At 32.9% G+C, this 23,295-nt stretch overlaps 2 protein-coding genes across 2 annotated transcripts; one reads left to right on the plus strand and one right to left on the minus strand.

Annotated features, from left to right (window-relative positions):
- Positions 1-8,174: 8,174 nt before the first annotated feature.
- On the plus strand, positions 8,175-9,863 carry LOC106407147 (transcription factor AIG1-like). The gene is made up of 2 exons (XM_013847948.3): positions 8,175-8,739; positions 9,031-9,863. Exons 1-2 carry the CDS (start codon positions 8,260-8,262, stop codon positions 9,556-9,558), a joined length of 1,008 nt encoding a protein of 335 aa, XP_013703402.2. The 5' UTR covers positions 8,175-8,259; the 3' UTR covers positions 9,559-9,863.
- LOC111211081 lies at positions 9,620-12,526 on the minus strand. Its single transcript, XM_022711947.2, has 2 exons — positions 12,386-12,526; positions 9,620-11,720 (listed from the first exon to the last, which is right to left on the minus strand). The coding sequence occupies exons 1-2, from the start codon at positions 12,524-12,526 to the stop codon at positions 11,538-11,540; spliced, it is 324 nt and encodes a 107-aa protein (XP_022567668.2). The 3' UTR covers positions 9,620-11,537.
- Positions 12,527-23,295: the final 10,769 nt, after the last annotated feature.

Raw genomic sequence — 23,295 nt, forward strand, 5'->3', positions numbered from 1 at the left:
GTCCGGCCCTGAAGGGAAGCGGAGGAAACATGGGCTTCCGGCCCTCAAATAATATAACTAAATTCAGCCATTTTTTTCAAAAAAAATCTTAGTCTAGTGGTGTAAATCATCTATCTTTACACACAGCAGCCTGGGTTCGAAACTTGTATATGCCAATCTCAGCCTTTTTTTCTTAGTTAGCTTGTGGTCTTTAAATAGTCAGGATCCCTACTGGCTGGGTGCAACCACAAATACTACATGAAACAATTAAAATCGAACAACATTTTTGTAATGCATCATGGTCTAGCGCACACTTGAAGACCCTTACATATATGCATGTATTTACCCATACACATGTAATGATTTGGTCGTGAAGACCTTTGCATAAATACGTGAGTTGTGTAGTCACAATTTCACGTGTAAAAGGACAGCTTCATTAACCAACCAAAAAAAAAGGACAACTTCAGTTTTTTTTGGTAAAAATTGTTAAATATACATACATATCAACTCTCAAAACATTGATATTATTTTATATGTATATACTAGTTGATGGCCTGTGCGGTCTAACATATAGTACCTAATATTTTTAATTTTAATGTTTATTTTCATACAAATTTTAAATTATTAAATTAGATATAATTTTAAATTAATATTATATATTAAAAAATTCAAAATTCGTATTGGTAATAGATGTATTAATTTATGTTATTTTGTTTCATTATCTTATTTACAGGATGTAGATCTTGGATCAAAATATTTTCTATAGATATGATCAAATTAGGAAACTTCAATTTGAAATTAAACGCGTAATTTATTTATGAACTGAAAAAAAATCCAATAGCATTGAAAGGAATATAAATAATTACAACTCATAACATATCAACAAAATAACAATAGCTAATAAACATTATATATTTTTGCCAATTTAGATTTTAAAAAAATGAGACAAAAGACAAAAATAATAAATTATAAAACATTTTCTATGTATTCTCTCAATGTATATTTATATTATGTTTATTATTTGTCAAATTTTTAACGTTATTTAAAGTTTTTATCCTTTTTTCATGCTTCAATATATTTTCATACTTTAGTTAGTTTTCAGTTTTTTCGTTTATATAATATTTACTATTTAAGTTTTCAATATATTATTTTGATAACATTTGATATTTTACGGATAAAAAAATAGTTTGATGTTAGTCATGTACAAAGACAAATCAATTTATTTTAGGTTAGGAATATGATTGTTTAGTATTCAAAATATATAAAATATTTAACATAAATGTACAATTTTTATTTTACAATATTTTCAATGATGATTTACCTTTAATCTAAACTTTAATATTGTAATAATATGTATTTGGACCTAATTTTTTAATAAGAATCAGAGAATTTGGATATAATATTATCCATTATAATCATAAAGTTAATATAAGATAAAAATAGCTATGATATTATTGGTAGAATTTGTTATTATATATTTATCAATCAAATATCAAGATAAGTATTGAAATATATATTTTAAAATAATAGTATATATCGGTAGAATATAGGTTAATATATGTTTATTAATAATCTTAAATATCATGATAATATATATATATATATATATATATATATATTAAAATAAAAATTTAATAATTATATTAGTTAAATAATTAAACTAATGACCCATTCTAAAATCATAGAGAAAATAATAAATCAGCAAAATCACTTCTCAAATAATAGTATAGATATATAGTAACCCGACCGGTTTAACTTTTTTTGGTCAACTCGACCAGTTTAAGAGCATCTCCAACCCTACTCCATTTTCTACTCCAAATATTATTTTAGAGTAAAATATACTCCAACTCCATTCTATTTTTAACTCCAAAATAAATTAATGGCTAACTCTATTTATGAAGTAATCTTACCCATTACTCCATTTTGGAGTTCAACTTTTTTTTATTTATACAATAGTCTTTTAAATCTTAAATATTTTTATTTCATACTTTTCTTCATTTTTATTTAATACTTAAATATTTTAAAATAATACAATAACAGGAAAAAAATATGATTTTCCATTAGAGAATATTTAATAATTTTAAATAAAGATGCATAAACTAAAAAAAATACCAAAACTGAACTTAAAATATATAAAAATAAATAAAATAAATGATTTAATAATCCATTAAATCATTTCTAGAACTGCCAAGATCGGTGAAGTATTGTCCAAACGATAAAAATGATCGCTTTTAAAAAAAAATCCTTGATTTAAGAAAGTTAAAGATAAAAAAGCTCATTATTCATTATAAAATGTATTAGTTGACCATTTGTGGAAAAAACATTCTAATGTTCATTATTGAACCAACATATGCTATCTTATATATATATTTATGATTATTGTACTTTTTAATAATAAATGTTTAATTTAAATAAGTTATATTCTTATGGATTGTAAACATAAAATAGTTGGGGTTAATTGGTAATTTTTTATAAGTTGAAAGTATTACTAACAATTATTAATTAAAAAGTGGAATTATTTTGAAATATTCATTTTTGGAGTAATAAATTTGAGTATTACTTTAGAGTAAAATTCAATTTCATTTTGGTGTTGCACTATTTTAAAGTAAAAAAATGGAATAATACATTGGAGATACTCTAACAAGATTTGCAATCTACTTTCTAAACAGTTTTCAACCTTTGGAAACTATTCAGCCGATTTTACTCGGATACAAAAATAACACCCAATTTCAGAGTTTTTATTTGACAAAGGCCGGGATAATCATTGGATAACTTTTACAAAATTAAGAAAAATAATTATTGAAGTTTCACTAATATTATTTTCATAGAATTACAGGATAAAGGTAATGGATGTTTTATTTTGGTTTATGGAGTGTTTGCTTGGAATCAAGATTAGTGCTTTTTTTTTTTTTTTTTTTTTTGAACTGCAGATTAGTGCTTTTTGAGTCGAATTGTTTGCAACTTGGGTGATTAAGAAAAGATTAGGTGTTTTATTAAATTGTTGGAAGATTTATTTTAACTCGTAAACCTGTTTTGTTTCCTCATTGTTTTATGAATTTCACGTGGTAATAATATTCGTGCTTATTTTTCGTGTGTTATAACAAAAAGGGTATATGACTCTTTGTTTTCTCGTATTTGTAATTCTGTTTTGGACTGATTTCTTTTTGGAGTAAGATCTTTTAGTTTATAAATTAAATATATGATTGTGGCGTTAGAAAGAAGTAAAAGATGTATATCTGAGTTTAAAAGGAGTACGAATTATCTTTAGTTATAATGTCTTTGTAGCCTATAGAGTTTAATGATTTTTCCAACAATTTCGCTATGTGAAATTCATTTAATTAATCTCGCTTAACTAGTGTTTACTGTACAGTTTTTAGTACACTAATTAAAGCCAGAGTAACTAACTGAATTGGTTTATAAATGAGCCATGCTTGTCAAGGAGTAAATGATTTTAGCTTTTCGAAAGGCCATTTGAACATGAACACTGACTTTATTCTAAAGGTAATGATTGATTTAGTTTTCTTCCAACAATTGTTTGTTATCTAATAATTCTTCACCCTAAAAATATGACATTTTATGGACCAACAGTTTTAAGCACATACTCGGCGAAGGGCATGGTCTGAAGAGTGAAAATATTATAAATAAAATGTATTTTGTTATATAGTATTGGATACCGTGAAAATTATCAGGTTATGTCCATCCATAGTCATTAGGAACTAGTATTATTGTTGCTGCTTTTGATATGATGGTTATTACTTTTTCAGTGTATAAAAAATAGGCTTCATGATATTGATTTCGTATACTTGATCATGATGCAAGGTTCATTCTTTTCGTATCTTCAAATTTAAGCAAGTCTCCTAGGTAAGTTTCGCTGATCAACATGTTTATTAATTGGCGTATTAAATGTAACATTCCGCCTTATATTTTGAAATAAATACTCATTTTAAGAATCAAACTAACCAGATCATGTACATATATAAACCATGAAAAACAAATCATCATCTATTTGAAGCTGAAGTTGAAAAAATCATCATTTGTTAGAAACAAACTCCTTGACCCGAGCTCAGAGAACTATGAAGCTGTGGCATCATTAGCTAGCTTGCTTTTCAAGATGGCTTAGGTACTAAAGACCGATGTAGAGCCTTGGGGATCATTCAGCCCGCACAGTCTATGGTGAACGAAATGAAATTAAAGATTTATCTTTACTTTGTATGCCCTTACTTGTTCACATTCAAGGCATTACTATGTGCGAATCTATTACTAGTATACTAGAATTAACTCGTACTGGAACCTCACCACGATGAATTATCTCCTGAAAAAAACTCCATGCTTGCTCGAATTTCTTTCCAAACAAACTCCTATATGTGTTGACAGTTTTATATACAAAAAGAAAAGAAACCTCCTGTTAAATAAACTAATAAATATGCTTAAAACATTTGAGACTAGCAAATCCTAAGCAAATGTTATTTACTTATTAAGAAGACTGATGTGACATAATAATTATACAATTTTAGCAAAAAAAAATAACCTGAGATTTAGTTAGATATCTTTTCACTAGGACCTATGTAAGAAAGTTATCGAAGACAGAATAATAGTGAGGTTTGTTTCAAGTTTCAACACTGGAAAACAGAAAAGAATCATGTGTGTAAATCAATCAAGTACTGATAAAATAGAAGAATTATTGGAAAAAAACAAGAAGACGAGTAAATTCAAAGACAAAATGATTTGAGATTCTTGGAGAAGGCAAAAGAAGAAGACAGCGTGGAGAGAGCCCAGAATGTTGAACGTCGTGTGGGCTTCACTCTGCACCATCACCACCACCCCAAAACCCTAGCTTCATTACCTATCCTATTTTTGTTTAGTCCTATTATATACTCTTTCACCAATTTTCGTATCTATTGACATAAATAGTTTGTAAATCATATGAACTTACTCGTTAAGTACTTTTAGAAAGACATTCTGATAACTAATTTAATTAGAATGATACTACGATCAATTACTTAATATATATAGTTTGGTTTATTTTTTAGCTATTTTACTATGACATTCCATGTCTAATTAATCTCCATACTCCATCTATTCTAAAATTAATTTTCTGTCTTCTAATTAAGTTTATTTTGACATAATATATGAAAATAATTGAAAATATATAAACTCTATTTTATCATTTTCAAGTAAAGCTCAGTAATTTTCTTTGTGTAATAAATTTTATGAATGGTAAAACAATATTTTTTAAAAAAATTCACTGTAAATATATTTTTGTAAAACAAAAAATTCGTAAAGGGTCAAAACATATAAATACGTATATATCAAAAAAATTTTTTTGTAAAGGGTCAAAACATATAAATACGTATATATCAAAAATCAAAGATATATGTAAATCACTATATACGATATTCGTTGATATATACGAGTAGATCAAATAGAAAAATAAAATCTCTCCGGTGCGACGTCAAATAAGAAAAAAAAAAAAACCTCTCCAAATCTATAACTTAGAAAATCTGGATTAATTAGATTAGATTAAAGAAGGAATGTTGTCCCAAAAAAATGATTAAAGAACGAAGAAAAGAAAAAGAAAGTGGGTTGGCTATAAGAAAAAGAGTGGGATTATTAATGATTAAAAGTAAAACTCTTTTTGGTCTCTGGTCGGTCGACAATCCGTGTGTCCTGTGGTCAGTGTTTGTTTTTTTATTTCTTAGTTTAGTTTTTGAGTTTCTATGTTTTCTACTGAAACAACAAGACATTAAGCAGCCAAATGTAATTCTTTTAAGGCGTTGTTTCAGAACCTGATGAAAACAATTATCATGTCCTCTTCGTCTTTCTCGCCCTTTAAATGCATGTAAAAGTATATTCATTAATTATATATATCGACTTAAATCTTCTCTTCTTTTTGATATCATCGCATAACTTGATATTTTCAAAAATAGTGGTACCGAGAGGTGGACAAAGAAAAAAAAGCAAGAAAAATAAAAGATAATTTTTTAAAAAGATTTTCATTAATAATGAACAGAACCATATAAATGAAAGCAAAGAAAAATAGAAGAGCGGAGAACATATACACAGATCGACTAAGCCAATCCCGACCAAAAGATTATTAAACCAAGGAACTGGCATTCTTTACAACTGGTAATGGAAATCAACAAGAAACCCATAAACTAACAGACAAGATGGAAGCCGAAAAGGAAGATAATAACCTCTCGAACCATGCTTTTCCAGCTATCACAATTGTAAGAAGCAGAAACCAAAATTACAACCGCTCCAGCACAAACGTCAGACACTAGAATCCCGAGACCAAACACTGCGAAAACCACACATGTAAGATGAAGTTTCATCCCCGGGGAGGATCCTTATCACTGGTAGAGGAAATCATATGTTGAAATGATGATTTGAAAAAAATTGTTGAAAAGATGACTTACAAAAAAGTGTTGACAATAACATTATAAAAAAATTATGAACTTTTCTATTTATACCTACATCTTTATCATGTAATTTTTATTTTCATGTTTTTGACGCCAACTTGAATTTTCACGAGCATCTGAGACTAATTTGTGTAAAAACAATTCTCGTCCAAATACATGCTCAAATTGCAATATACAGTATCATATAAGTTGCGTCTAGTTGATTTTTATTTTATTTTTTGACATCAATTGTGTCTAGTTGATCACGACATTTAACTTCTAAAAAAGTACTAATATATATCATCGTATATATAATTTGAATATCTAGAGAGAAGGACAATCGATATATTGTATTTCTAATTGAAAATTAGTCTGGCTCTTTTCATATATCTGAGATATCTCAAGGTTAATAAAAATAAAATTGATATAGTTAGTAGAATTAAGGGTGTGGTATTCCTCGTATAAAAAAAGAATCCTTTTATATTTATATTTAAATAAAATTAAGGTTCGTGGCGTGGCATTCCTTTAAAATAAGAGAACTCTATAATAGAGATGACTTTGTCTCTAACGTATTCATCTACTTCTTCATATAAAAAGAAATATTCCTGATATATTCTTTTTAAAATTTACAAATAACACTTTTTATTTTTGAAAGTTAAAAATTAACCCAATTTTTTTTAACATTTAATAAAATTATGATATTATTTAAATTAAGTATTTCTTTAAAAATTATTATGTAAATAAAAAGTATAATTCTATTTATATAAAAGTGTATTTCACTAAAAAGTTATTTTTGGTTAAAATTATTAAAGTAAATAGTTAAATGATCATTTTATAGATAAAAAAATATGTCTCTTTTATAGAAAAATGTTATTTCTTTTTCTAAATATAGAGGTGAAAATATCAATCTCTATTTTTAAAAAAGAAATAGAAGTGGATTAGAATGGATTTTCTCTATTACGGCATTTAGAGTCAAAAATAGATATGGGTTGGAAATACTTTTACAAGTATAAAAGTAGACAGATTTACTAACATTACTAACATCAAAAATGTTTAAAATTAAATAATTAACTTTTGTGTTTAGAAAAATAGTTAGCTATTGTTCATAGCAAGCAAAATCCAGTAGAGAAATCCACATGATGATGACAGCTCCCCATTTAGAAGTCGTAGAAGAAAAGTAAAGAAGATGTGCAGCACTTGCAGATATGTTTATATATTCATAATAAAAAATATACTAGAAAAATCGTGGCCCCATCAGAAAAAATGAAAATTGTCAAACAATATGAACTATGATGGACACTGAACAATAATGAAACATTGATATATAAAAACTTTACCAAAAACTTTTTAGACAAAACAAATTGGTGTAGTTACAAAATTTGAGAGTTGATGTAATACAAAACATTGTTAAAATTGTTTTATTAATATTCGCTATTTTTCAGACTAAAAATAATAATTAGAGTCGCAAAGCTATCATTGAACTATTTTGCCATTCTACAGAACTGGAGTAAAAGACATCATAAAATATCAACAAGATTTCTCTGGGAAAAATTATATGCTCCAAATGTTTATTTATCAAAGTTTTGTTTTTTTAAGTATTTATCAAAGATAATGGCGGTCTGATTGTACAAACCGGTGAAGATGTTTTCATGTATGAATTATTCATTCATTTGAAAAGAAATCTTTCATATTAATATTTAAATATTAAATAACTATTTTAAAGAATAGTACTAGTAATATCAAATGACACATAATATAGCACTATATATATCTGTATGCGTTATCAAATGAGATGTTTGTGACCTTTTGTCTCTTCTTCTACAATTGTCTTTCTCCTTTCTAGCTTTCTTTCTGCTCCAAAAACAAAAAAAAAAAACCAAAAATGTATGCAATGAAAGAAGAAGACCGTCTCCAAACGTTTCACAACTTACAAGACTATCAAGACCAGTTCCTTCTTCATCTCCATCCACAAAACCACCCCTGGTCATCTTTACCTTCTTTTGACCCGACCCATTTCCCATCCAACCCGACCCGTTATCCTGACCCGGTCCACTACTTCAACAAGAGAGCTTCTTCATCTTCTTCTTTTGACTATACTGATGGTTTTGTCTCTCCTCCCATGGATAATCATCATCACCAGAACCATCTAAGGATCTTATCCGAAGCTCTTGGACCCATCATGCGTCGTGGCTCGTCCTTCGGGTTTGATGGTGAGGTTATGGGGAAAATGAGTGCACAAGAAGTCATGGATGCTAAGGCTTTGGCTGCTTCAAAGAGTCATAGTGAAGCCGAGAGAAGAAGGCGAGAGAGAATCAACACTCATCTTGCTAAGTTGCGTAGCATTTTACCAAACACAACAAAAGTAAGTTGTAATAATTAATACACTTTCTCTTCCAATATGGCTTTGATGTTTTGAAATTTAAGCACGTTTTGGAAAATGGAAGGAGAATTAATTGAAATTAACGAAAATTTTAGAATTAAACAATGATCTACTTTTAAAATGTTACATTTATTCAAGTAAGTAGTTGTAGTTCTCATTTTTAAAAAGCAATAACTACATCATAACGATATTTTCGGTATGTATACTTCATACATGTGATTTTTTGTAATTATAATCATTATTATTAATTATTATTATTATTTTTTTCTTTAGACCGACAAAGCTTCGTTGCTAGCGGAAGTGATCCAACACATGAAGGAGTTAAAACGACAGACATCACTGGTCACCGAGACGTGTCAAGTCCCAACAGAGTCCGATGATCTGACCGTAGATTCGACTTACAACGATGAAGAAGGAAACTTGGTGATAAGAGCTTCCTTTTGCTGCGGAGACAGGACTGACCTCATTCACGACGTCATAAATGCCTTAAAGTCTCTTCATCTTCGAACTCTCAAAGCCGAGATCGCAACCGTAGGTGGTCGAGTCAAGAACGTTCTTTTCTTGAGCCGAGATGACCATGAAGATGATGGTTTTGAATATCGTAACGATGCCGTGGAGCATGATGATGAAGAGAAGAGATATAATCGCGTGAGTTCGATAGAAGAAGCGTTAAAGGCGGTTATAGAGAAGTGTGTCAATAATAATGATGAAAATAATGATAACAATAACTTGGAGAAATCATCTTCAGGGAGTATAAAGAGGCGAAGGACTAGTAAGATGGCAAATCGATGTTACAATTAGTTGATTCCTCCATAAAATGATTTTAGATCATCATCATTAATTAACTAATTAGGGTTAGTTAATTGGACTTGCAAAATGGGATCATGGGTTGGTGGTCTTAATGTTTTTGAGGCTTTTTAATATTTTTAATGTGGTTTGGGTTTCTTCTTCTATGTTTTTAATTTATGAAGGACACTTTATTTAGGGTTTGGTTTACATATTGTACTATAATTAAGACATTTTCTGGTCTTGATTAATTTAGGTTATGTAAAGAGTTTGGGTTTGTATCAGTGGAGTGGAATCAAGAAGATTTTATTATATTATGATCTTGATGTGTACTATATGCAACTTAACATTATAGTTTTCTAATTGTCAATTAATGCTTTTCTATTATTACTACTAAATAAGAGGTTTCGTTTATACATGTACTTATCCATAATAATCTATAATGACAGAAAATTCTCTTTGCATATCCCTTGCTAAATTTCTGATGACCATAAAAATAATGTCGCAATCAAAATTTAAATGTGCATAGAAAAAATTCCTCTCTACATTAATATTTATTTGCTAGCAACGACTGAATACTCAGCTTTCACTTCATATATGTAAGGATATATAATAAATGTTACATTTCCTAGATCAGATTGAGGTAGAGAGTACCTAGTATAACAAGTGATATGGAGAGGGGTAGATCGAATCTTTTTCGTGGGAAGTGAAGACTTAGATCTTTGTTCTATTTATAGAAACTCTTGTGAGTTTTAGTTTCGGGATCTTTGCAATGTTGTCTCTTTCACCGTTACAGATCCTCTCTTCTTCTTACGTTATTTATTATTACTACAGATATACAGTTGATACCACAAAACACATCACGTCATGATCTTGTCACTTGTGCATCTATAGGTTTCTTTTGTTAGTTTCTGTTTTCCCTCAGTCCTAACTCCTAATATATAACAAAATTAAAGGCTTTATTTGCATGAATACAAGAATTCCACATTATTTTGATTATACTATGATTCTCTTTTCCTTTTCAGATTTTTATTCTGTTATAAACTTATAATATGGTTTCGTAATTGCGACTTCTCTCTCAACTAAGTAAATTTTTCATGTATCATCACATCATGACATCTATATGAATTACAAGTTTAAAGAATGGGCCCAATGGTATGGAGTTTTATGGCCCTGAATGAACAAATTTGTATGCCAAATGTATAGTGATGTGTTTTCCTTGAAAAATAACGGTGGGGCATGATATGGGCTCGTCGATATATTGAGGCCCAATAGAAAATTCAAAATAATTGGCCTATGCAGGTTTCAAACCTGCAACCCGAGTTATTAGCACGACGTTCTAACCAACTGAGCTAATAGGCCATTCAAACACCTTCGTATAAACTTCTAATTGACGTAATATAAAGAATAGCAATGTGACCTAAGCATGAGCCATGAAGAATTATGAGCATTTCCAAGAAAAAGCCATATGTTATCAATGTACGGTTTTGAAAGACACACCTGAAGATAAGTCCACAAGTATTGAAGTACGTAGATACAATATTATGTGGACCAATAATGTCGAATAGAAAAGCATGTTCATACAGACCCCAAAATACTTCAGCTGGTTGGAGTTGTGATATTACAGTTGGATACACCATTGGAATTATTTGTTCACTATTCGGAACAATGAACTCATAGTTTAAACTTTAAATACACCATGTGAAACAAAGATATACAGGCTCCTTTTGACAATATTGTCACAATGATACCAACCTAACGAGATGGTAGATCTATTTCACTTGTTGTTTTGACCGCCACGAACGATATATCATATATACGTAGCTTTAAGCCTTTAAGTAGTTCAGTTCTGAAATTATATACAAGATATTGAATTCTTGAAACAAATCTAAAATTGAAAAAAGAAGTGGAATACACTTACGTAAGAATGTTTAGCTTAATTGGCTAATGTAAATAGACAACTTTGTGTGAACATCAATAAATAGAGTTGGAACTTAAAAAATAAATAAAAATAAATAGAGTTGGACCCCGATGTGAGAAAGCGACAAGAGAAGAGGTCGATGGTTCAGGCCACGACGGCGACGGTGGTAGGTCCGTCGTGTAGGCCCGCCGCACGTGGTCGAGCTTATCCTCTTGTCTTTTTGACCGTTCAACTTAATTTGTCTCTTCCTCAGTAGCTTTATGTATCAAGATTTTCTTACTGCTCGATAGATTTTATTAAATCATCTACGTAACGATTCAAATTCTAGTGACTGTTGAAAGAAAAAAAAATCTAGTGACCATTGCCCTTAACATACATCAGTAGAAAAAAAAAAGGATACACTGAATCGAGTTTTCTGATTATGAAACTCTTCAGTTCATCAAAATATGTGTATGAAGAACGTGACAAAAATAAATGAATACATATGTGTAGATGAGTACATAAACATATTGGCTGGCACTGCATAGTTAAAGTTGGCCGACAACAGAATATCAATAAGACAATGATGCAGATTCAGTTTCTCCCAACCTGACACTTTGACCCCATTTTCATGCTTTCCTTTTGTGAGGTTTGGTCAAAGCCCATCAGACATGTTCAATGTTGGACCGACTTACACAAGTTACGCACGGATAACATATGGACCTAATCGTTGAAGTCCATTAAGTTAAGTGCTGACAATACAAAGAAGGAGAGATCACGACAGGGATCTCCAAGCTCAAGCTGAGCCTCTAGGAGGCGAGAGCTTCCATGGCGTCTCTTGGATAGATAGAATAAGCTAGTGATAGATATGTAATCCTAGGCTTACCTCTTAGCCGTGTACTTCTCTTGTATTCTCTTGTATACTCTCTAGGGTTTACATACCCAGGAACAGAGAGAGTCTATGATCTTGTAAACCACATCGGAGGTGTTTTCCGATACTTCATAGTGGATGTTGTGGATCATGGATCCACCCCAGATGTAGCGCGCTGCGGCCGTGAACTGGGTGAACAATTCTTGAGTCATGAACAAGGATGAATCGTATGAGTAGTGAAAGGGACATGGGTATTACGAGCTTGTATTCTGTAACAAGTGGGTATTATAACTCCACAAGTGGTAACAGAGCGTATGAATACCCCACAAGTGGTATCAGAGCATAGGCTCATTGATTCATGGAGTCCACGTCTCGAGGAGGAGAGACATATGAAGAAACTTCCAAGCGAGACAAAAGAAACTCGCAAGGTTAAATGGAAGTTGGTGGTCACGTGGTTCTACATACGTGGAATCTGATTAAGTTAGAGAATAAACCGAGTTACAAGATCAAGTTAAAGAGATTTTCGGTTTACAAGAGAAGAAGGAAAACTGTTGGACGTTCTTCGCTGCAGCTGCACAAGTTTATGGAGGAAGGATTCACGAGTCAGTTGAATCGGTTGAGATGATTTCTAGTTATGAAATCAGGGTTTCTCTAGAGTTCTCCAGGGGTGCAAGAATCTGCTATGTGTGAGAAGGACTTCGGGTTACTCACAAGATAAGATGGTGGCAGGCTGCTAGCATAAGAAAGAAAGGTTTCAAAGCTGTCCTCGATCTGCAGTAACAAGGCATGTGTGACTATATGCATTGGAGTCTTTGGTTTCTTCATGTTCTGCAAGTTATTGGAACTGAAAGCATGGCGGAGCACAAGGGGTTTTCGCACTGGTTTTTTTATGGGATTGTCTGAAGATTCAATGAGGGTTTTCACGGTGTTCTTGGATTGAATCTACATGGTATATCAGTTGCAGGTGGTGTTCTAATCTATGTGGGTATTTCAGCTCGGTATCTCATGGAATTCTTGGAACTAGGGGACGCCTTAGAAACTTGAATGATATGAGTGTTTCATGGCTGTTTCAGATGGTATTCTTTAGTCAGCGTGAAGGGTGTTGCAGAAAGGTTGAAGGAGATCGATTCATGCGGGTTTGTCTATGTGTGATCATGAGGTTCAGAGAACAAGATACTACAAGGCTGCTATTTTCAGAGGGAACGCAGTGTGGTTTTCTAAGCAAATATGTGTTTGGCGTAACACATAGTTTTATGCTGGAATGGATCTGCGAGAACAAGGAGTTACTTGTTCAAGGCAGAGTTCGGGTGAACAGGTGGCAGTGTCAAATCGAGATTGATTCAGGATGGAAACATGTATGTTTCAGATTTTCTGCATGGGATTCAGTAGTAGTTTGTTTTGGCTTCTCAGGCATATGAGAGGAAACAAATGGGTCTACAAGGTACCACAGTTGCAGAGGTAATGATTTGTTTGAGCAGAGGTTGAGCAGAGATTCTTTGCGTCGAAAGTCTTCCTAGCAAGTTGTGTTAAGCGGCATGATCATGTTGGCAACAGCAGCGGTTCAGAGTGATGTTCAAGGCAAGGTGTTCATTCAGATTGTTACAAAGGAAATTCTCAGGATGAGGAGTTTGGTGTCTACGGGCTATTGAGGTTGGATAAGGATTGAGTCAAAGGGCTTCTGTTTTGAGGCAGTGGTGATTCAGGTACTGCAGGAGCTTCAAGTTAGCATCGACATCAGCTAAAATTTTTGGAGAAGAAGAATCAGTAGATTTGTAGTCACGATCACAGTAAGTGTGACAAACCAAAGATGACGTTGAACAGGTAGCTTCAGAGAAAGCAGATGACGTTCGTTTGTGGTAGACAGATGATGATCTCAAAGCACTTGATGGTTTCAGGATGGTGAAATCATGATGAGACACTTGTAAGGGATGCATCAGATGTTTGCAAGAAAGGGAAGACCCGCGTAAGTAACAGCAAAAACAGTTGCACAAGTGGGCGTGTTAGTGATCAGTGTTGGAGATTGATTTGAGTCGTCTGGGATGGAGGATATCTCAAGGGAAGACTGACTCACATTAAGTCAAAGCTAGACTTAAGGAGATGGAATCAAAGGTCGTCAATCTCACAGGGACTGAAGGTTTTTTCAGAGATCACAAGGAATGCAGGTTATCGTAGCGAAAGATGACCAACGGATCTTACAGCTGCACAGGTTGGTTGTCGTATGACAACAATATGACGAAACAAAGGTGATTTGTTTTAGGTCAGCTCAAGTCAGGCTCGTGGGTGCATGAGAGGAATGGTTTCTGGCTGGTAGAAGAAAGTCAGAGGAGTCACCAAGTTAGTGTGACTGAAACATGGTGTACCTCCACGAAGAGGAAACTAGAGCAAGGGAAAAGTGTGTAAAATCCTACACAAGTATATGCTGGAGCAAATGGCTATTTGTGGTAACAACATGTAGCAGCTTTAGTGAGGTCTTGAGAGTGACACTGAAAGTTTCTGGCTGTAAGAAGAAAGCCATAATAGTCACCAAGTCAGTGTGGCAGGAATAGGATGTACCTCCACGAAGAAGCAACTAGAACAAAGACAGAGTGTGTAAAAGCCTACACAAGGATATGTTGGAGCAAATGGCAATTTGTGGTAACATCATGTAGTAGCTTTAGTGAGGTCGTGTGAGTGACATGAAGAACCTAAAGGGAAAAGGCGATTCAAGGTTAGACTTAGCTTGAAGATTCTGGTCAAAGGCAGAGAAAAATGCGCATGCAGAATCGGGTTGAACAGGTTGTTACGACTGGTTGTAATCTTGAGGATAAAGGGTATGAGACAACAGTCATCAACACTTGTTCAAGAAGCAGAAAGTCGCTACCACAGCTAGTAGAAGCGTGTGTGAGTTATACCTTAGAGTAATCGTCATGGATGTCTGAGTCAGATATTCAAGATGAATAGACTCAGAAGAGGAGTAAGGAACATCATTCTGGTGTCACGACCATAAGTGTCAAGGTGGAGCTCTCGGACAATAATCGAAGCTCATAAGCAAAAGGAGAAATTTACAGACTTGACCGGGTCGGAACTTCATGCTTGAATAAGTCAGGGTTCATGTATGATTACAGCTTAAGAAACTCGTCATGGGTTCGGGTTTGACACGAGAGAAGCTGTAAGGGAGTATCTCAGGTGCATCACAGGGTTGGATGATGAGAGATACAGTGAAAGGCCGACAGGAACAACGAACAGTTGCAGAAACTTAGTTACAGAGACATGGTACTTCTAAAGGGTTATTTGATTCAGGTGGAGCCACTGAGATTATATATGGATTGATGCATCAAGGATATATATAATCTGATTCCAGGTGGAGTGAGTCACTGGTTTAGAAGATGTCTTGATTGGTTCAGCTGTAGGGTAAAAGTTTCAGTTAGTAACATGGTCAGCTCAAGGGAGTAAGAGCTGAAAGGAAAGGTTATTCCATGACAAGAGGGTCGTGGATATGTTCAGTATGTCAAAGCCAAGAGTGTCAAGGTCAGTTAACAAGTACAAGGCGCATCATAAGGAGATTTTTAAGAGGAGTCTTACATAAAGTAACTTGTAGGCAAAACAAGTGAAATCGGCATTTGTATCATGAGTACACTGCAGTGAGGTTGATATAGAGGACCACGAAATCAGAGCCGAGTATAATGCAAGATAACACGTGGTGAGGTACTTGGTTAAAATGAAGGGAAGTAAGTATCAAGAGATACTGAAATACTGAGCAGTGAAGATGAAGAATGGTGAGATGAAGCAAAGTAAGAAACTGTTAGAAGACATTGCAGGGATTGCAGGGAATTGTCTTACAGTTTGTCCATCTCAGGAAGGGTAAGACTTGTTCTCCACAAGCAGGCTCATCTTAAACTCAGGTCATGGAACTGAAAGAAGTTTCATGAAGGTATAAGTGTAGGAAAATCCGATTGCATTTATGGATCATAACATGTGGAGTTCTGGATATATGGTCGCATCACAGGGGAATATTGAGGCAGTGTCCTCAGGAAAGTCCATTAGCTAATGGCCAGATACTCATCGATGGCCAGGTACTCATCAGGCTAATGGCAAGTTCAACAAGTAACATGTGTGTTCAAGTCGTTGATGGTGATGCACATGTTTCAGTGTTTGGAGACATCTTAATACAAGAAGGGTATTGAGATAAAGATTTCACAGCTGAGTAAAAGAGGAATATCTGGGATTCTAGATAAGATATCACAGGCAGCTTGTGAGGAGAGCTAAGGCGTATCATGGATTCGATGGTATGAGGCTCAGTTCATTCAACTAGCAGTGGGGTCTAAATCTGTTAGTGGAGGTTCTGTTATTGCAGAACAGTTTGATCAGATGGTGGAGCAAAGATATTTGTGTAGATAGTCTTCCTAATCATGTGGTTTTAGGTGGTGTGTCCTGCTTAAGTGTGCAGCGGCACAAAGTGATGCTCAAGTGTAATCTGTTCAAGAACATCAAGGGTAAGTCAAAAACTGTTTTAGAGATATGGAGCATGGGTGACTTCAAGGGTTTGCAGTTGATTCAAGGAGAATTATATGGTAGCAATTTTTGTTAACAACATGAAGGGTGAACCAAGGTTGTGTCGAAAGTCTGTCCAGAAGTGATGATTGGATGGCAGGTCCTGTTCAGAGTAGCAGCGGTACAAAACGTGTTCAAGGCTGGAGTGTTTTAAACAAGTAGAGAATCAGAGGTTGTTTCAGGTCTGAAGCATATGTGGTTCGAAGGTTGTTGCTTAGTATTCAAGGAATTTGATTCAAGGCTCAGTGCACATGGGTGGACTTGAAAGGCCAAAGAGGAAATCAACTTGCAGAAGGATGTTCAGGTCTCTGTTCATGTACTTGAACAAGTTCATGATTTTGACAGCAAAGTTGTGTTATTGATAAGTTCACGAGGAGTAACAAGATATGAAGTAACATGACGTCAATGAGGAGTTGAGCTTGACACTTGGAATGTAGCATCTAGGTTCGCAACTCAAGACAATAGATGAAGGTGATGGATATTCAGAATGGCAATGGGATTGTCACATACCTTTCATCAGGCGTGATGTTTATGTTCATTGATGGGGCTAAGTGGATTTAAGTGTTTTAATCTACTTGAGCGGTTGTGGTGTATAAGTTGAAGCTTATGCAGGTTTAAAGAAGATCATGAAGGAACTTCAAGCTTGGCTCAAGGTGGAGCTGAGAGAAGTGAGAAGAGATAAGAGAAGACAAGGAGATGCAGAAGATGAGCAGGCTTGCTCAAGCATCAAGAAGGGTCGGCACAAAGGAAGGGTTATGGACTTGGACCAAACAGATGGAGTTTTGTGAGGTTTGGTCAAAGCTCATCAGACATGTTCAATGTTGGGCCGGCTTGCACAAGTTACGCGCTGACAACATATGGGCCTAATCGTTGAAGCCCATTAGATTAAGTGCTGACAATACAAAGAAGGAGAGATTACGACAGGGATCTCCAAGCTCAAGCTAAGCCTCTAGGAGGCGAGAGCTTCCATGACGTCTCTTGAAGAGATAGAGTAAGCTAGTGATAGATATGTAATCCTAGGCTTACCTCTTAGCCATGTACTTCTCTTGTATTCTCTTGTATACTCTTTAGGGTTTACATACCCAGGAACAGAGAGAGTCTATGATCTTGTAAACCACATCGGAGGTGTTTTCCGATACTTCATAGTGGGTGTTGTGGATCCTGGATCCATCCCAAATGTAGCGCGCTGCGGCCGTGAACTGAGTGAACAATTCTTGAGTCATGAACAAGGATGAATCGTATGAGTAGTGAAAGGGACATGGGTATTATGAGCTTGTATTCCGTAACAAGTGGATATCATAACCCCCACAAGTGGTATCAGAGCGTATGAATACCCCACACCTTTTGTCATCAACAATAATATTATGTGAAAACAAATAAAAGTAATATTAGTGTTATAATGACACTATGAATGTGATTAGAAACATTTTACAGTAATTAAATGAAAAATAAATAGAGTAAAAGAGTGGAAAATAAAAAGTGGAAACTAGAGCAAATGAGAGTAAATGAATACATTTTATTATTTATATTATTTACTCTAATTTCAACTTCAAATAAGAAGGTGAAAAGTTTTACTTCCAAACCATAAGAAAACAAAAAAAAGTTGGAGGAAAATGGATTACCCCATTTTTTTATTTTTTCCATCCGATTGGTAGAAAAATAGAGCAAATAAGAATAAGACACTTTTACTCTATTAATTTTACTCTGAAAAGTCTATACAGTCACACTCTATATTTGTGGTTAGACTGGTTGCTTGATGTACAACGCACCACCAAATCGGAACTCTCATTCAAACCTCTTTACTACTTCAATTAATATATATTATTACTATTTGGACTCAAATAATTACAAAGTTGTTTGAACATTGATACGCCTTAGGTTTTCAATGGACATCCGTGTAAGTCTCACCAGGGGCGAAGCCACTCGGTAGGGAAAGAGTGAACATGCACTCATAATTTTTTTTTAAATTAATGTAATTGTTAAGAAATTTTAAATGTGCACCCACTATAATTCATGATAGTGCATCCACTAAAATTTACATTAAGCCCAAATGAAAAAATTAAACATAATTTACCCTATCAAAAATTAAAATTAGCTTTAAAGCGCAATTGTATTCTTTATTTTTTTTTTGTTAAAAAACTAACAATTCGCTCAAAAAAATTACTAGCCGAAGCTTTTCTTCTTAAACATGAAAGTGCAAACCATCAAATCAAATTGACAAAGTTTTATTCTCTTGTCTACCATACAAAACTGGTAACTAATTTAATAATCTCTATGTTAATGCTTCGAGTTGTTTTCGTAATTATATATATAGCATCTAAGTTTTTGATTCAGTAGTAAAAGTCCAAAAGTCATAGAAGTGGCTTTACTTTTGACTACAGTTAATGGATTGCAGGTTTTAATTTATTTACGTTTCATTAATCATGTTTTTGGTATATTGCACGTTTGAATTATGTTACGTTTTCAGTTTTAATTAGACTTATCTCAATGATGAAAAAAAGTTTATTACTTAATAATCTTTATTTTTGGTGTATCGGTTTTTTAAGTTGATTTTAACTTTACCAGTTGCAACGATAAGTATTAAAAGATATTTCTCTACAATGAAAATAGTGAAGACAACTCTACGAAATCGAAAGAAATATTATTTTTGAATGATTATCTTATTTTTTTAAATATATATCTAAAATATTTTATTTAGTGTTTTGTTTAATATTTTATTTAATGTTGTTTGTGCACCCATTATAAAAATTTATTGCCTTCTCCCCTGAGTCTCACAAATTCCTCCTGAAAAGCTGCTCTTCTCCTAGCAAGGAACCGAAACCAACTAATGGATCCATGAAACCCCATATATTATATCTCCAATGGGAGATCAGATGCTCCATCAGAGGGAAAAAAAACCATCTATGAAACCATTTCAGAGAATGAACTCATCTCTTTCCTTTCATCAAGACCCCATCTCCTGCAGCCAGAGAAGGGTAAGTGCAACAGCTCTCTAGCTGCATTGAAACCTCGAAGTTCATACTGTCATGATACATATCCATGAGTTTTCGGAAAGAACCCACCCTTAGAAGAGCTACTAGGGCATCACATCTATGCTGAAAGAGCACAATCCTTGATCTAGAGTGAGTCATTCCTTACCTTAGAGGAAAAGACTTAGCCCAGTCTTCAGTTTCCACTTACAGAATAAATGAACCACTTTGCTACTCGACGAGGAAATGCAGAATTAGTGCAGTTCATCTATATATAATGCATGTAGTATTGTATTTATTCAAATTCAAGTTTTAATTGCATAATAACAATAAATGAAAAACAAGAATAAATCTGTATGAATAGCAAGACTAACCAATAATATGTTGATCTGCAGGAAAACGGGAAAGGAGTTTAAAGCATGTTAAGAACCAATAGAAACACTTTATTACAAAGATGTAAACGAACTCAAGCTTTAGCCGTTAATGAAGAAAAAAAAGAGAGATTTTTTTGTGAGTTTGTGTCGGTGGCTTTAGAACATCGGCGCTGGGATCTCTGTTTTAGTAATTTTTATTCTTTGTTTTCTAGTATTATGGGTTCATTCTGGTTGTTTTTTCTCTAAGTTTCCGGAGATATTTTCGTTTTCCGCCGAATTTTGTAATCAGAGATGTAATCGTTTTGATTTGATTTTCGTTGTAATGGTTATCGCAGATTGTTCGACGGGATCTAGAGTAAACTTTTCAGAATGGATCTCTTCTAGAACAGCTTTAACCAAAGAAAATGATCTATCATTATTAAGAAAACTTTTAACGTGTAGGCAATGAAGGTGATTGCAGCCCGTTGTGATGCAGAGAGCACTTCAATTGTTAAAAAGCGTCGAAAAATATCATCTGATGTCAATGCAATGGCAACATCCAACCAAATTTCAGCATGGACTTCATCATTAATTTCTCTTGTAGTCATATTTGTCAGATCATATTTTCTAACGGACTAGATTGTTTCTAAAGAGCTTGTTGTGGCTTTTTTGATGTAATGTATCATATCAACTTTATTGTCTTTGATAGACAACATTAAATAAAAATAATTTAGACGAAAAAAATATAATCACTTTACTAATTTCTGTCACTCTCAGACAAATATAGGTCTTCTCAAAATTGTTTATTTTTACTTCACTTTTCTTTTAATTTAATAAATTATATTTTAATGAATTTATTTATAAAATAATATAGAATATAATTATAATATATATATATATATATATTATCTTCTATGTATATTAATAGATATTATATATGTTTGGTTACATTGTATCGTATAAAAAATATATAACTTCACTAAATACTACATATAATATTTAGATAGATAATAATCTTAATAATAAGGTTGAACCAGATGATATGGATGAAACATAAATTGCACAAAACAATCTTATGAAAACATCAAATTTATATACTTTATTTTCCATAAATAGTTATACATGTTATTTTTGTATCGCCTAATTTTTTTTGTTTATATCAAAATCATAGATAACATTTACACTGATAGAGAAACATATATATTTTTATAGTTTATTTTATTTTTTGATAATAAGTAATGTAACTAAAATAATTAATATTTGTTTATAATTGTAATGTTTATAATATTTTATACAATTTAGTTTAGCGAATTCATATATGTTATTTGGTAATTTATATTTTATTTTTATACTACAATTTATCTTTTTAGTTTAGATATTTAATTTTAATTTTTATAAATTTTCTAATATTAAATTTAATATGATAACTACTAAATTTATTTGATAAATAAATCTATATATTTTTTATATTATTTGGTTGGTGTGCATTATAGCTTTGATTTTATTATCTGTTTGAACGCTTAGAGTTATTTTCATTGTATGTCACTTTCCATCTTTTTATTACATTGTAGATCACAATGTGCTACTGAGGTAGTTTAGTGTGGTTGAAGACCAATTTGGCCTTCATAAAGGTAAACCAAGTATGGGTAGTTAGGTAATTGGACAAATAATTTATAGTTGGGCTAGTTATGAAATTTGAAATTTGAAAATCCAGGAGTTTAGGTGGTGGACACGTAGGAGAGTTAAAATTAGTTTTTTTTTTTACCTTGGACCCAACAAAAGGTTAAGACTTTACCCTTTTCATTGTGGGTAAAAGTAGATCTAGTTGCACTAGAGAAGGCGACGAACGAAATCGGCGACAGAGAACGTTTAAACTGACGGAGAAGACGATGTCGTCGAGAAAAAACGAGAATCAAAGGGAAAAGGAAAAGGTTAGACACTTTTCTCGCTTTACTATTTTCCGGTTGTGTGGTTAGGGTTCTGATTAAGTTTTCCGAATCTGGAATTCACTATTTCTGGGATAGATTGCCGAGATTTCTAAGATGTTTGTGGTGTTTTTTTGGTTATATTTACAGAGATTCAGCAACAAGAGGAGGGAGCGGTAGATGAGAGGTATGTATGTACGCCACTTGCGATGTTGTACATGTTAATATGAATGTATAGTTGTACAATGTTGTGTGAGGGTACGTATGTACAAAGAGGGGTTGAGTGTACATAATGGCTAGGTTGTAAGTGTGTACACGGGGGGTTGGGTGTGCATGAGGAATTTTTTTTTTTGGTGTGTGAATATCCTGAAATTTTATTTGTTTTCTATGTATGTATTGATGCAACTTACAGTGGATCCTATGATGGAGCGTGGGGAGGACAAGGAGGCTAAATCCATATATACGTAACAATATCCATGTGTACAACACTGTAACGATATCCATGTGTACACTGATGTAATGTTATTCACATATACACAAAATGTTAGTCTTCCAACATGTAGCAATACCAATCTTCCAACAAATAGAAAGAGGGTTGGGGAGTATGGTACAATGATATTTTTTATTGTAAAATGGCCAACATTGTTTTTGTTTTGGTAAATTTTTCAATTTGCACATGAGAACGGGTACGATGTCTGGAAAGCTAGTGTACATGTGAATGGTGTCATGTATAAAAATAAATGGAATTGATGAGAAACAAGTACATGAAATATTATAGGAAGTCACCTTTTATAGTCATGGCAAAACAATACACATATTCGATGTCCATATGTACTTAGAAGTTATAGTGTACATGTGTACACATTTTAAAAACTCATGAAAATTATGTACACAAGATTCTAACATGTTATAAACTTCTTCTAAACTTCAACATTATAATATTCACTAACAAAAGTGCAAATTCCATGTGTACAACAAAAAGGCAAGAAGACATGTGTTGTGGATAGTCTTGTTCCTATGGTGACCAAGAACAAAAATCATTTTCTATCAACAAGAACAAAGACATTCATCTCTTAATCTCCTCCACACAAAATTCATCACATAGATAATCATGACCAAGAACAAAAATCATTTTCTATTAACAAGAACAAAAAAATTCTTTCAGCTAAATTTTTTTTGTCAGAATTTCTTATCGAATAAAAAA

The sequence above is a fragment of the Brassica napus genome, chromosome C7 (assembly GCF_020379485.1).
Source record: "Brassica napus cultivar Da-Ae chromosome C7, Da-Ae, whole genome shotgun sequence".
Lineage (NCBI taxonomy): Eukaryota > Viridiplantae > Streptophyta > Magnoliopsida > Brassicales > Brassicaceae > Brassica > Brassica napus.